The sequence below is a fragment of the Cyclopterus lumpus genome, chromosome 9, assembly GCF_009769545.1.
Source record: "Cyclopterus lumpus isolate fCycLum1 chromosome 9, fCycLum1.pri, whole genome shotgun sequence".
Lineage (NCBI taxonomy): Eukaryota > Metazoa > Chordata > Actinopteri > Perciformes > Cyclopteridae > Cyclopterus > Cyclopterus lumpus.
In genome coordinates this window covers 21,918,414-21,933,252 of record NC_046974.1, presented here as the reverse complement: position 1 = coordinate 21,933,252, position 14,839 = coordinate 21,918,414, and the positions used below count along the sequence as shown (strand labels likewise).

The following is a 14,839-nucleotide window of genomic DNA, read 5'->3' as shown; positions in this document are numbered from 1 at the left end:
GTGGCAGCGCGCGTGAAGCACTTCCTCGGTAAACAAAGCCTTTTATGGCCGCGTTGCGATGTTGTGCGTTTCTGATTTGGTTAAGCACAATTTACTCCCAAGTTTCTTAGAATCCAGCATCTACAAGCATATTGTAACTACCCTATGACCAAAAATTCTGCGAAACCTGTCGGGTCATAGGAACAAAAATAGCTGGTTTCATTTCTTTAAAAGCGGAAATGGCATTCATGTTTCGGCTGCTAATTTTATGTACTCTAATAACCTCTCACCCATCTGTATTCTCAGTATTTAACTACAGGGACTGTGGTAAATTCTCACGTTATTGATAATCTATGGCTCATACAGCAGGACTTGAATTGACCAGGAAGTGTGTGTTGGTGGCCGGTGCCTACCACTGAACTTACAATTTGATTTAGTTTAGTTTGTTTAAGCAAATGTTTCAGTTTTGTGTCCGTGCAACTTGATGTACCATTTTTGTTCTCGCATTTTCCAAGTCGTAAGATAGATTTGAGTCACACAACTTTTTTTATTTTTTCATTCGAATCTGATGAATCACTGCGAAGTACCGGACAGTTCAACACATTACTTGAATATGAATCCCCTAAACCAAAGAGCATTTCCTAAACCCGGCTGAGGTCACCTCAGTCCAGATGACGGGACAGCCCGTCGTGGCACAGTTCCAGCATCCACCCAGACGGGATCTCGTCGTATGACTTCTTTTTGTCGACCCATTTTAGAGATTCACAAAAAAGCTGTGAGGTCTCGGGCCACAGGGTTTGTGTAGCACCATAGATGAAAACTGATCTTCGGCTCCCGTTACCCTATGACGACGCGGCTCTGACAGAAACGTGAGAAAGAGGTTGTGGTATTTCTTTGCTGCTAGCTCTCAATTTGGGGACAATTGGCCAAATTTAGGCTTTTCCTACACCTGTGATTAAATATACAGTATATAAATAAGTTATTTTAATCTGAACACAAAAGATCCAACACATTTTTAAGACAACATTGTACTTGAGGCAGTTGGGCGGTTCATTGTGAAGACGACACACAGCAACTACTCGACTTTTTCTATGAGGAGCAGCACTGGATTGAATTTCTAGGACATGAACTAGGACCATGAGTTTGAAAATTATGAAACTAACAAAATGCCTTGTTTTTAATGTAATGTTTATTACAGGATTCCTTCCACCGATACATTTTGGATGCGTGTGCATCACAATGCTGAATTAAATTATTTCATTTGTACTGCAGAACGAGGCAAATCAAACAAAGTGAACAGTTGCGTCAAAAAAAGAAAGTAAATTATAGCCCAATTGTCAAGGTTACGCAAAAAAAAAAAAGAAGCTACTTTTTCACAGAGATGAACGATTACAAAATGTGTTTGCTGTGTCAAAAGGTACGGTGAGCCAAGAGGGGGTCGGAGTGTTTGCTGCCGTTTGTTAGTTTGCCTCGTCCTTTGAGGCCTCGTCAAAGTTTTCAACAAGATCTGAGAACAGAAAAGGGGTGAGAGAACATCTCAATGAGCGCAAGTTAATGCATACAAATTAATCTTAATTACTGACGATTAATATGAACCAAAGAAATATAACCGAGAAAGGCCAGAAGCACCGAGGTCAGCCTGTTGATAATGTGGCTCTTCCAATGCTTCATTACAACAATAATACAATTTAATGCAGCTCTTTGTTTCAACATAAAAGGGGATGTGTGAAAATGTGCTCACCTGGAACCTCATCATCCTCCTCCTCCTCCTCCTCAACAGCAAGCATGGGGGCTTTGTTCTCTCCGGCTGCGAGGGGAAGAAGAACAAACTGTTAACAGACAGTTCACTGAACCACTGACATGTAAAACAGATCAGTAAAGAGTCCTTTGGTATGAATTACTTTTATTGATATCTCATTATACAATATATATCAAATTTTTTTTTACCCGATTAAAACACTTTATTTACCCAAAATAAATATAAAAACTTGTCTGATGTAACACGATAACAGGCACTATTTGTCAGATGCCTGGTTTAGATCAAAGGGACTGTTGTAAAAGATTAATTTAATCCCCAATTTGTCATAGCAACCCTTTCCAGGAACTTCAAACTGAAAAACGGTTACGACATGAACTGATATCATCACTGGAGTAATATGTGGTTCAGATAATCAGATGTGGGGTAACAACGGTCTGTAACATCATATTGAGCCATTGCACCACTCACGTATGGCTGTTCAAGTAAATGGGGGAAAATGTAACGGCTGAATGCCGTCACATTACCGTGACGGCAGCGGTGCAGAAGTTACTTTTAACACGGGGCAATAAAGAAACCCTTAGAAAATCAATTTTAAGTGACTACTACTGAGACATGTTCAGCATGTTGATAATCGTAATATATTGTGCTTTGGTCTGGACAAAGTGCTCCGGGAAGCAAAGCAGTTTTACTGACGTGATGAGCATTCAGTGTTTGCGGTTATTCCACATTGTTGGGTCTCAGTCTAAAATACTTCCAGGCTTTGAGGATCAAGGGGGAGGAGGGGTTCTAGCTGCAGCTTGTTCTCCTGGGGGTATGCTCTCATTTTCACCGGGCGCTGCCACTTCTTGCAGCGCAAGCCAACTAAGTTTTGTTCGCTAAGATGTTGGCAAATCGGCGCGGCCACGCACAAGTACCTGGTTTGGGCAGGGCCTCCGCTAATCTCCTAAGGCTGGTGAGACTGTCGGCTCCCAGCTGGTTTAGGATTCCCGGGAGCATCTCTGTGAGTTGCTTGTTATCGGCGTGCCCCGTGATTGTGAAGGTGTTGGCCGCCAAGGACGCCTGTACCTTTGGGTTGTTAAAGTGGATCACCGTCCCCTGGTCCGTGAACATGTTCACCTACGGTGAAACAGGGAGAAAGAAAAGTGAAGCGATTGAGGTCAGTCGACACAGTGAACCCTTCTCCAAGAACATAAATGTCACGGGGGGGAGGGAAGCCCTCTTTGCGCACTCATTGCTGGGCATTTCGGAAAGAACTCGCTGTACCTCCTCAATGCCAGAGATGTTGTTGACTCCCAGTTTCTTGAGGGAGAACTGCAACTTCTTGTCATCCGCTGTTGCCGTCCTGTGCACCACCTTCTTCTTCCTGCGGGCCGACCCCTGCAGAGCACAACAAAGATGCATGAACCAATAATGTTGATACAAATCTGGGGCGGTGAAAAACAAACATTTTCTTAAAAGACGTTTGCCGGCGAGCCTACCAACTCACCTTGCCACCGATGCGGACCTGCGCCTGCAGTTTGGCGAGCTTCTCCTGGTTCATTATCGACTCCTTCATCTGACACAGATAACATCACACACACACAAATCGAAATGTTATATATTTGCACACAAATGTTGTCATTTTGGGGAAAAAACTAATGTTCACAAGCCAGAGCTGGGAGACATGTGAAAGCACACGCATTCATGCCACATTCATTTGAGAAATGTCACACTGCTGATTCCGCTTTCTACTAAACACATTTGCTCATCTACGTGCGTACGAATGGTTTGATCTTTAAAAATGATAACAGAGAAATATGCAAAACGGTGCATGAGACGGCAGACACCTAATGTGTGAACTCGACAGTCCTTTAGCTAGACGGGGTTATGCAATCACAATCAAGTGTCAAACCTAAAACTCTCCCCAAGGCCAATTTGCAAACGAAAAATAATGCACAGCTGCCAGAAGCCCCTAAAATAGCTCCACGCTTCGCTTTTCAGTCCCGACTCGAGCTCCGCGTGAATCAGACAGAGGCGGTCGGCTCGTGGCTAAGTGAACGTCGCAACTCCTTCCGCAGCGTGACCCACGGAGGAGGCTCTCGTGCTCGACCTTATCGGCCACCGAGAATAGAGGGGCTTTTTTTTTATTCTTAACCCGGGCTCTCATAAATGATGCTACGGGAACTTGTCGACTTGTTAGCTTGCCAAGCTAGGCAGCTAGCTCCGCCCACCCCTTCAAAAGGCGATGCTATCATCGCGTATAAGTGACCGTTTCTTCCACGGCGCGTGGTGCGTCTCGGGGACTTGTTATATCTCTACGAAGTCAACTACGCGAGGCTGGGTTGTCTTTATAAGGCCACATAGACGTGAACTGACCTGGGAGTGAGTAAACACGCGGGTCACACAGGCGATAGAAGCTCAGCGGAAAAGAGCGAGGGCAGGAAGTGATGCCACGAGATGGACGACTTGCCGGATGAGCACGCCGATTTTCAAAATATAGGCACGTGTGTCTCTTGATTTCAAGAAGTCATAAAGTCCTACTTTATGTTTTCGAAGTCGCAGAAAATCTAATCTAACGATTATCGGATTTCTACAATTGACTAAAAGTAGAGACATCTAGACACTTTTCTAAAGATCTTTTTATTTATTTTTTTACGGCAAAGCCTATACATTTTAACCACATTTTTAACCACTTAAGCTAACAAAAATACATTAAATTAATTAATTATATTAATACTAGTGACAGTTGAAATATGAAAAAAATATTAAATGAAGAAACGAGTGTTCCTTTTTAGTGAACAATAAAGATACGACATTCATAACGGAAGTCGTCACGGTTGCCATCATGGCGTCCTCCAGTGCACGGAGAGGCAACGTGATATCGCCTTAAAATGAGCCACTCTTGGTCTACGCCAACAACCAACATCGGTATCGACTAATTTCAACAAATCCTATTCAAAACAAAAAAAGTAAGTACGTCTGCAGTTTTTGATGTTTTTAGAATGACCGGGAACCGTTTAATATAAGATGCCAGGCGGCTAAAGCGCAGCGTGCTAAGCTAACTCGCACGTTGGCGCAGGGATCTCCTCTAACACGCGGCTCTTTTAAGTAACACTATGTGTAACGTTACATATCTGGGAAAGGGCCACTGTAACGGTAGGCTTTCTTATTTCACCGAGCTCTTTTATGCGCGTTGATAAACTGCAGTCGGAGAATGACGGAACAGCGGAACGGTTAGCTTAGCCTTACGAATAGCATCGTTTAGTGGGTTGCGTTGCTGTTTGAGTGTAAAGTTTGTGTCAACTCTTCAGTCCGCGTTTATGTTTATTTGTTTGTGCCATTCTTGCAGGTTGTTCTCTTGTATATCAAACTTTTACTCCGCAATAATTATTATTCAGTTTATTTTCACTAGTTAGCTAATGGTTAAATTGGCGTATCATATTACGTGTATGCTCGTTCCTATATTATAATCAACGTTGTTTTTTTAATTTATTTATCAACGACACCAATTTTAAATACTTTTGTCTGAGTTTGAGTATTGTTGGACTGCACGTGCTGAGTTTGTCGAAAATGTCCGACCGGCAGGCCACTTAGGGGTTAACTGGTGTCAAGTCTCTCCCTGTATGTTTATAGCCATGTTTTTATTTTCTTCTATATCTAGCAGAGAGAGTGTTTTGTGATCGGCTCCAGAAATGGCTTCATTTAAACCCACCAAAATCCAAGTCTACCCTAAACTGGGTGAGAAAGTCACACAGGACACGCTGTACTGGAAAAACTACAAGGTGAGTCTTGTTCCGCCAAACGCTGTCTCAATGTTTCTGTGAGCGGGGAAAAAAGCGCATCCTTAGTCTTGTTCCTTGATCTTATAATTGAACATCGGTGTTTCTTCTCGTCCCCCACAGGCTCCGGTCCAGATAAAAGAATTCGGAGCCATCACGAGCATCGACTTCTCCCCGGTGGCGCCGCACAATTTCGCCGTGACAGCATTCACGAGAGTGCGTTGGCTTCTCTTGTGTGAATCCGAGTCTTTTGTGTCTGTATGCACTATAACACTGTTCTACCCCCCACACACACACAGATCCACATTTACGGGCCCTTCTCCCAGGAGCCTGTGAAGACGTTAACGCGTTTTAAGGACACCGCGTACTGTGGGAGGTTCCGGTCGGACGGTCAGCTGCTCGTTGCGGGATGTGAGGACTCGGTGGTTCGGCTGTTCGATGTCAGCGGCAAGGCGGCGCTCAGGATGTTTAGAGGGCATACAAAGTAGGTGTCCACCCGCTGTTTGGTGTGTTTTGGTCGTGCTGTCCCGGCCTGTACTGGTTATATGATGATTTTTTGAGTGATCCATCGACTGAATTTCATGATGATTCTCAAGATATCTGACAACCTTTAACCTCTCGGACATACTTGAGGCCTTTCTACACTTTTTTTGTTGCAATTTGCGTATCAATATACTTTTTTCTTTCTTTTTCTTACTGGGGCTATACCAAAAAAAGTTACAAAAATGTTGCCTGTCACAATACAAGCCCTACACATATGCACTGTTTACAAGAGGGAACTCAATTTCCTTTCAGAGCATTTTATAACAAGGAAACTCAATAAAATAGATGACAGTAGCTCATGCTGTACAACAATTTAGCTCAGGCAGTCTGCTAGGTGCTGCTCTGGGACCAAAAGGATCCTGACAGGTTGGCAAATCTGTTGCAATGTTTTATTACAAAGGTTTCTCAAATTTGCGTCGCTGTCTGTACGAATAGTTCTGATGCAGAATATTTGCAAGCAAGTGCTTCACACCTTTTGTGTTGGCCTTTTTTATATAAATGTTTGGTTGTGAAAGTGAACTGATGTCAAGTCTGTCTTGTTTCTTTTCCGCTCAGGGCTGTCCACGTCACAGACTTCACCTCGGACCGCTACCAGATCCTCACCGGGTCCGACGACTACACCTGTCGACTTTGGGACATCCCAAATGCCACTGAGCTCAACAGCTACAGAGAACACACAGACTACGTCCGCTGTGGTGTCACGAGCAAACTCAACAGAGATCTCTTCATCACTGGTGGGTTCGAGGCAAAGGAACAGTTAAAGCGAGGACGGTCTTTACCATTTGGTACCACAGTCTACCACTAATGAATGTCATCCGTCACAGTGGCCCTTGGGTTCAACTTAAATAACCACATCTGCCTACATTTGGCTTTTGACTGGTCTCTTCTATTTAATGACCCTTTTTTTATTATTATTTTTTACATTGTGTATACACAATGTAAAGAAAAAAGGATGTTCAAGGGGCACACAAAGTAGGTGTACGCCCGCGTGTTGTTGTCTGATGCCGTGTTTTGGTCGTGCTGGCTTGTACTGGTTATATGATGATTTTTTTGAGTGATCCATCGACTGAATTTCATGATGATTCTCAAGATATCTGACAACCTTTAACCTGACTGACAGACTTGAAGCACGTTTCAACTCTCCTTGTCGCAAACCTTTGGTCTGAGCTGCCTTCCATTTGTTGCCACTGAAAGTTAACGGTTGATGGTCTTTGGTCAGTTTTTGTGTGACAAAACAATACATTTTCTTTTTTTATTAGGATCCTATGACCACACACTGAAACTGTTTGATGCCAGAGCAGATAAGAGTGTGATGACCATGGACCACGGCCAGCCAGTGGAGAGCCTGCTTCTCTATCCCTCTGAGGGGCTCCTTGTCTCTGCAGGTATTCGGCCGTTACAATCATCAAGTTTTCAGACTACATCCAGAAAAAAAAGTGCCCACATCTAATTTTATTTATATTTAAGGAGTCCACCGTTGTTCAGGCTGTTCCAGGTGGACTTAAACAAAAGACCACCTGGAATTATCTACTATTATGTTATGTGTTTATCCAGGGCACTTAAGTTATTCTTGTCACTCTCTTTAGGTGGGCGCCACGTGAAAGTGTGGGATCTGCTAAAAGGAGGCCAGCCCCTGGTGTCGATGAAGAACCATCACAAAACTGTCACCTGTTTGTGTCTCAGCAGCAACGGACAGAGACTGCTGTCCGCTTCTCTGGACCGGTACGGGGACATCATGCATGTCTGAAATCTACTTTTTCTATAATGATTTTTTTTATAAATCAACCCAACCTAATGGAGAGCTTCTTTTTTGTTTGTTTTCCAGGCACGTGAAGGTGTACAACACCACCAACTACAAAGTGGTCCACAACTTTGACTACGCTGCCTCCATCCTCAGTTTAGCTTTGGCTGTAAGAAAATCCCTTTTTGTTATTTCTTGTCACAAATTAAGTGTAGAAAGGTGCTTTCAAATTAACTAATTTGTTCTCTTGTGCTGGAGGTGCATCAGCCAACAGAAATGTCTTGTAATGCCAGCTCTTAATCAATGGATGAAACGGTACATCCGCTACTCTTGGTTTTTGTTTATGCTTTTGGACTTTCCCCAACCTCCTGGTCTGAAAAGTCAACAAGCAATGCAGAAGTGCCTTCAACTTGCATTCTCTCTGCTGGCCAGCAGGGGCCACCAGAAAATTATTCTTACTTCTCTTGATTTACCTCAGTAAACGCTTCAAAACCACAAATCAATGGGTGACACAACTTCCCGTATACAGTCTGCACTTTCAATCACCGCCACAATCACGAATCCAGCACTCAAAGGAAATGCCAAACCAATAAAAGGGGACTGTCTGCTGGAGTTGTTGTGTGTGTGAAAGGAAATGTTGAATGATGATCTCTTGAGTGATCCATCGACTGAATTTCCTGATGATCTCAAGTATTCTGACAACATTTAAAACAATTACAGACTTTGTGGAAGGTCAGGAATTCTGTCTTAATGTAATTCCCTGCTGGGATTTTTGACCAGTAAAACGCCAACATGTTTATTTTAAAAATATTTTTTTTTCCTCCTCAGCCGAACGATGAGTCCATCGTTGCGGGCATGACCAACAGCATCCTGAGCATCAAACACAGGAAGAGCCCCGAAGAGTCAGCGGAAGTCTCCGGCCAGCAGAGGCGAACGCCGTCGTACCGCGTTTTCGTGAAGGGGAAGAACTACGCCCCCAAACAGGTGCGTTCACACCTGGTCGACGTGCAGCAGCTAAAGGGCTGGCGGCCTGAGACGGGATGCCGTGTGACTATTATAGAAGGCTTTTTAAAAAGTATTTATTAACTTCCTTGTTTCTCCTCACCCAGGATGATTATCTCGTCAGCAAGCCAGTGAAACAGCATTTGGCCAAATACGACAAGCAGCTGAGGACATTTAATGTTTCGAATTCTTTGGATACGGCTCTGGCGGTATGCACTTTATGTATTTTATTACAATACATCAGTTGGTATCCCTGTCTTTCCTTCTAGTTTCAAAGTTGATCGATATTAAACTTTTATATCAACAAAGCATATCCAATTGTATTTTCAGACGTGGACAAGACTGAGAAAGCCCGAGATCACGGTGGCCGTCATAAAAGAGCTGGATCGAAGAGGAACGCTGAAGAACGCTCTGGCGGGCCGGGATGAACAGTGGCTCGCTCGCTTGCTCAACTTCCTCATAGGGTAAGAAGCAAAAAACAAAGACCCTGCCGTCGCTCAAGTGAGGATGCACATGAAAATGTTTTTACACGTACTCTCTTTTTAATAAACTTTTCCCCGCCGCGTCTCCTCCAGGAACTTGGTCGACCCCCGGTTCGCCGCCGTACTCGCGCCGGCAGCTGAGATGATCCTGGACGTCTACCGGCGGGTTGTCGGCCAGTCGCCGCTCGTGGACCGGCAGCTGCTGCGCCTGCAGGAGCTTCTGGAGCGGGAGATCGACTACCAGCAGGACCTCCTGGAGGTGCTGGGCATGTTGGACACCCTGTTTGCCTCTTCCCTCCCCAGGTTGGAGGTGCCGCACCCCGGCACCAGCAGGGCTAACGGCCTTGCCCAGGGAGAAGCGGGTACCTCGAGACCACAGCTTCAGGCCACCTGAGGCCTGTGGTGGGGGGGGGGGGGGCAGCTTCAGACTTGAGTTGGAGTGCCTTGCACAACTCTAAAACCTCTTTTTTCGAAACAATCGGACACACACCTGTCATGACGGGGTCAACCAAACAGTGAAACATTTGGGACAGGTTTTTAAGAGACAGACAAACCCATGGTCGCATCACTCTGGGTGGTTTAACGCCGGCACAACGGGCAACAAAAAGAGGACATGCATTTACCGTGTGAAGACTGTGTGAATGGGAAGTGTTTTTATTGGGCGTCTTGTAATTACACTTTCTAAATGTAAATGTTTGTGGGCGCGTTTGTTTCGAATGATGAACTGTTGACGTCTGCTTCTGTGTTTTCATAATATTTTGGCATTGGCAAATGTTTCATAAGCAGATGTAAATAAATCTTTGTAATATTGAAAGCGACCTATCATGATTGTGTTCAAATGGGTTGAAGAAGTCTCTGTGGACGATACTTATTTCAACAAGTGGGTGTCGTCCCTCTGTTTCCGGCGTCCGTCTGATCTCCTTCCGCCAGAGGGCGCTGTAACGTCAAAGAAACGGTGAACTTTGATGTAGATGGTGGAATTTGCATTGGAGCAGACGGAAGACGGAGAGCATCGACGGTGACCGAGGTGGAGGATGCCGCTCACACGGGCGATGGACCGCGGCGGCACCGGCCGAACGCCATTACTCCACTCGTAGCTCGTAACAACTGAATTAGCAGCTAGCAAAGAAAAGCGGAGTGTCGCAGTGTGTCGCTCCGTTTCCTGCCCAATGTAACAGGCGGGCGGTGTTTTCTTCTGCCGGAGTTTGCGCTGCTGTGAACGGAGGTAACTTTACGTCAATAATTTGAACCCGTTTCTAACTAGCGCGACTTTAATTGTATGTATTTCCTTTAAAAAAAAAATAAAAAAATATCGTGTCTCTTCCGACATTGTTGACAGTTTGCTAACATGTTGGGACGGTGAGAGGGAGCCTCACTGCGGCTAAATAGGTCATCGTTTAACAACAATTCAAATTAATTTACGCATAAAGCACAAATGTCTCTGAACCGTCGTGTTTTAGTGCTAAATGTCCGACATTGCGCCCGCAGCCGCTCTGTGACCATAAAGCTCGCGCACTTATCCTCAAACTGTCTGTTATAAATGTGATAATGACCCCTCGCTGTTGTGTCCATTTTATGAAGTGGCCACGGCTGAAGACCTGAGGCTCAATCGATTTCCTACTTTACCGCAAAACACACATCATTAAAATCATTATTCACTAACTTGAGATCAAAAGATGATCCTGTCTCCATCGGTGGACCTCTGACTCCGCTTGGCACAGATATTTGTTGGGGGTTTAAAAAAAGAAAAAAAGAATCCTAATCTCTTCAGGATCAGAGGAGTCACGTGGGGCTACACTGATGTGACTTTTCCTTGTTTTTGCTCTTTCTCAAATGTCTCTTAATGTCCATGTGCCTGCAGCTGCCGGGAGATGGAGCTGAGCAGGAGGAGAGTGCCTCTGTATGTGAGTATGTGGTTTGGGACCAGCTTCTCCGATCAATCTCACGAGTTGGTTATCCCTTTTGTGAAAAATCTCTGCTAATCGAGTTTGAAATGAGAGATTATCACCCTAATTTATTTGTATATTTATTTATATATACATTTGTGTGTGTGTGTGTGTGTATATATATAATATTTGTGTGTGTATATATATATATATACACGTGTATATATATATATATATACATGTATATACATGTGTATATATATATACATGTATATACATGTGTATATATATACGTGTATATATATACATATATATACATGTATATACATGTGTGTATATATACATGTGTGTGTATATATGTGTGTATATATATATATATACATGTATATACATGTGTATATATATACATGTATATACATGTGTGTATATATACATGTGTGTATATATGTGTATATATACATGTGTGTATATATGTGTATATATACATGTGTGTATATACGTGTATATATATATATATACATGTGTGTATATACGTGTATATATATATATACACATGTATATATATATGTGTGTATATATATACATACGTATGTATATATATATATATATATATATATATATACGTATGTATATACGTATGTATATATATATATATATATACGTATGTATATATATATATATACGTATGTATATATATATATATATACGTATGTATATATATATATATATGTGTGTATATATATATATGTGTGTATATATATACATACGTATATATATATATATATACGTATATATATATATAGCTGGTTAATACGTGTGCATATATATATATATATATATATATATATATATATATATATATATATATATATATATATATATACAGATATACATACATACTTATATATATATACATATGTATATATATTTGTATATGTGTATGTATGTATATATATACACACACACGTATTAATCAGTAACTCTGTGATTTATTCATAGTGATGTTGTTTTTGTATTTTACTTGATCAGTGTTCGATCAAACTATTGCTTCACTGGTTCCACTTTTAGCGGTTTTATCGACGTGGGCAAACTTTAATGAGAGCAAATGCTTCTCTGTAGATCAAAAGGGGCGCCACACTCATTTTACATGTATTCAATGCCATTTCCCTTTTTCTTTGGTGAAGGTCACCCAACGTTTATTGTGAACGCCCATGTAATGACACGGATGAAACACCTGCTCCTCAGAACTGTTTTAATGGGAATTAGTTTGCAGGTATTTGGTTTGAAAAAGCAACTAAAGTTTATCCATGTTGTGGGCAACACGGAGGGGAGAAGCCGCAATGAGGGAGGAGGAGAAGCTGCGTGGCATCAACTCTAATTTTAGTGGTCGTGTGTAGCATGGTCAACGTCTGGTTAATCCGAAGAGGTCTGAAGGAGGGCTCAGGAGAAGCTGTTTAGAGTTCATCTTCAACTGGATGCTATATCAAATGTCAAAGAACATGTGACTAGAAAAAACAACAACTGGAGAAGCAGACCTGTAGGTGGGATTAGGTGAGAGGATTAATCGCAGGGCCTCTGTGTGAGCCTTTCAGTTTTCTATTTTATTAAACTTGTTTTAAATACTGTGCTTTTTTCCCATCACAGGTTAAAACTACAATTATATAGATTTTTTTAATTTATTATTTTTTTTCAACCTCTAGCTTTGAGCTTGGCATCAAAACTCAGCTACTCTATTAGCTCATGTATCCAATTTGAAATGGCCCCATGCCCTACATAAATCAATGGCCTAGAAACAGCGCAACCTGGGCCTCTCAAGTGAGGCTGTCGCATTAACATTAAAAAAATGTTTAAAGGCTACGAATCAGCCCACATGTCAATGTAACTGCTCTGCCCTCCTTCACCTTCTTCTGCCTCGGATCAGAAGCCGAGAGTGTTCTGGCCTGTTGGGATCAGGGCCGTCTTTGCAGTAGACCCAAAGACATTCCTGTTTTGATTGAGGGTGAATGGTTTATTGTACCCTCCAGAGGCACGCTGTCTGGGGATTTGGTGTGCTTTTTTGAAATGTAGAACACCGGATCAGAATGGAGGCCTAATCTAAAAAAAAAGAGCATGTGTCTTCAGGAAGAGATGTCTCTCTCTGGCATCATAGTATTCCCCCTCTCTCTCTCTCTCTCTCTCTCGCTCCTCTGCATCTCAGGGCCAGGCGAAGGTATTTGCATTGCTGGAGGGGTTCGACCCGGTGCCGGAGGACGCAGAGGTCTACGTTGTTTTGGAGGGATCAACGCTGGTCCATGTCACCAGGGCTCAGAGTGATGTCATGCTATGCTTTATAGTGCCGGGTATGCTCATATATATATATATATGTGTGTGTGTGTGTGCGCGCCTGTGTGTTGCTGTGCTATTGGATGTGTTTTGTGGTAATTTGCTATGTTTATTAAAGTTAAAATGCTGTTTGGGGTATCCTGTCTAATATATACACACATACATCTGCACCTAGAGTACACAGTCTGTGACTTGAGGTCTGGAAAGGCACAGCTTCTTATCAGCTTCCTCTCAGGAGGGAACCGGCTCCATAAACAATACGTCAACATTACCGAGCCGCCGTGTAGACCCAAACAACAGGCAGACCTGCAGGCTTGAGCACGCTCCACAATGGCGGGGTACTATTAAAAGCAGGTCTCCCCCTCCATCAAAAAAGAAGAAGAAAGGGTCTTTAATTAACATACAAAATGACAACTTGAGAACATTATTTTAACCACACAACGATTTTCTACCTCACTTTCCAGGGTTGAAACGGATTCTGTTTAATTTCAATTTTGTTGTATTCATTCATTAAAACACAAGTGTTTTAGATAGATTTGTGTGCCCCATCAATTTCCACTCATTTTATTCTTTTATCTTGGTTTTGCACAAGATGACAGCTTTAAGCAATGAACTTCTCATAGAATAAACATAACAATAATAATCCTGAGTAAAGTTCTGCTTGTTGCTGTGTTGTGTCCCTCTTTAGGACACAACCTGGCGGAGGTGGTCTCTGTCCAGGCCTACCTGTGCTCTGAAACCACACCTGTCACCTGGGTGGGCGGGGCTTCACTGGAGTACATCCAAGATGATGCTCAGGTAGGGACAATAATACAAAGACCATTCTTTTACATTTCACGTAGTTTTGTGCAACGCTGTGGTGAAAAAATGACACCCACCCACACACACAAACACACAGACACATTCGAGTACACAGATTCTTCATGCTGTGCAAAAACAGACAATGGGTGTCATATTTGGTTGAAAAACATTGCTTGCTGAAAGAATCAAACAATTTCAATGGAAAGTGAATCACATGCCTCGAGTCCAACGGTTGTTTTGCATTGAAAAAACAAAAATCACCAGTTGCATATAGTTTTGACTTTGTTTTTTATCACATATTGTATCTTATTCATTACCGCCTAAATTCTCAGGACCTGGCAGAGCACCTGGTGATCCACGGGCATTGCCTGAGATCCACGGATCACAGCGAGCTGAGCAGCCTCTTCAACCTGGGCCAGGAGAGCTCCCGCTGGGCTATGGATGGCCGCGTTGCCCTGGCCATGGCCAATCTGGAGATCCCCCGAAGCTGGAACGTGCTGGGGAGCCACGGTGGAGACGGTGAGAATGGGATTATTCTATCACGCTGAGCAGGCACAGATGTGTTA

General features: G+C 42.9%; 3 protein-coding genes across 5 annotated transcripts in view; 2 read left to right on the top strand and 1 right to left on the bottom strand.

Moving 5' to 3' along the window:
- Positions 1 to 1,149: 1,149 nt before the first annotated feature.
- Positions 1,150 to 4,205, bottom strand: LOC117735842 (transcription factor BTF3-like). The gene is made up of 6 exons (XM_034540731.1): positions 4,094 to 4,205; positions 3,225 to 3,293; positions 3,002 to 3,115; positions 2,653 to 2,854; positions 1,721 to 1,786; positions 1,150 to 1,486 (listed from the first exon to the last, which is right to left on the bottom strand). Exons 2-6 carry the CDS (start codon positions 3,291 to 3,293, stop codon positions 1,440 to 1,442), a joined length of 498 nt encoding a protein of 165 aa, XP_034396622.1. The 5' UTR covers positions 4,094 to 4,205; the 3' UTR covers positions 1,150 to 1,439.
- A 301-nt stretch (positions 4,206 to 4,506) lies between these two features.
- On the top strand, positions 4,507 to 10,078 carry utp15 (UTP15 small subunit processome component). Of its 3 annotated transcripts, none has more exons than XM_034540730.1 (12): positions 4,507 to 4,686; positions 5,382 to 5,499; positions 5,620 to 5,712; positions 5,796 to 5,980; positions 6,595 to 6,773; positions 7,299 to 7,424; positions 7,626 to 7,761; positions 7,865 to 7,949; positions 8,609 to 8,764; positions 8,890 to 8,991; positions 9,113 to 9,246; positions 9,358 to 10,078. In XM_034540730.1, the coding sequence occupies exons 2-12, from the start codon at positions 5,410 to 5,412 to the stop codon at positions 9,656 to 9,658; spliced, it is 1,587 nt and encodes a 528-aa protein (XP_034396621.1). In that variant the 5' UTR covers positions 4,507 to 4,686; positions 5,382 to 5,409; the 3' UTR covers positions 9,659 to 10,078. The 3 variants fall into 3 exon arrangements, with proteins under 3 accessions (XP_034396621.1, XP_034396620.1, XP_034396619.1); XM_034540729.1 differs by having other exon boundaries at positions 4,508 to 4,690; positions 5,379 to 5,499; XM_034540728.1 differs by having other exon boundaries at positions 4,514 to 4,686; positions 5,379 to 5,499; positions 9,358 to 9,859.
- A 107-nt stretch (positions 10,079 to 10,185) lies between these two features.
- Positions 10,186 to 14,839, top strand: part of LOC117735839 (rho guanine nucleotide exchange factor 28-like) — a 33,099-nt gene continuing 28,445 nt past the window's right edge. Inside the window, 5 exon segments of the mRNA XM_034540727.1 lie at positions 10,186 to 10,489; positions 11,126 to 11,168; positions 13,348 to 13,489; positions 14,161 to 14,270; positions 14,606 to 14,792. Of these exon segments, the coding sequence (XP_034396618.1) occupies positions 11,136 to 11,168; positions 13,348 to 13,489; positions 14,161 to 14,270; positions 14,606 to 14,792 (472 nt within the window). The 5' untranslated portion in view covers positions 10,186 to 10,489; positions 11,126 to 11,135.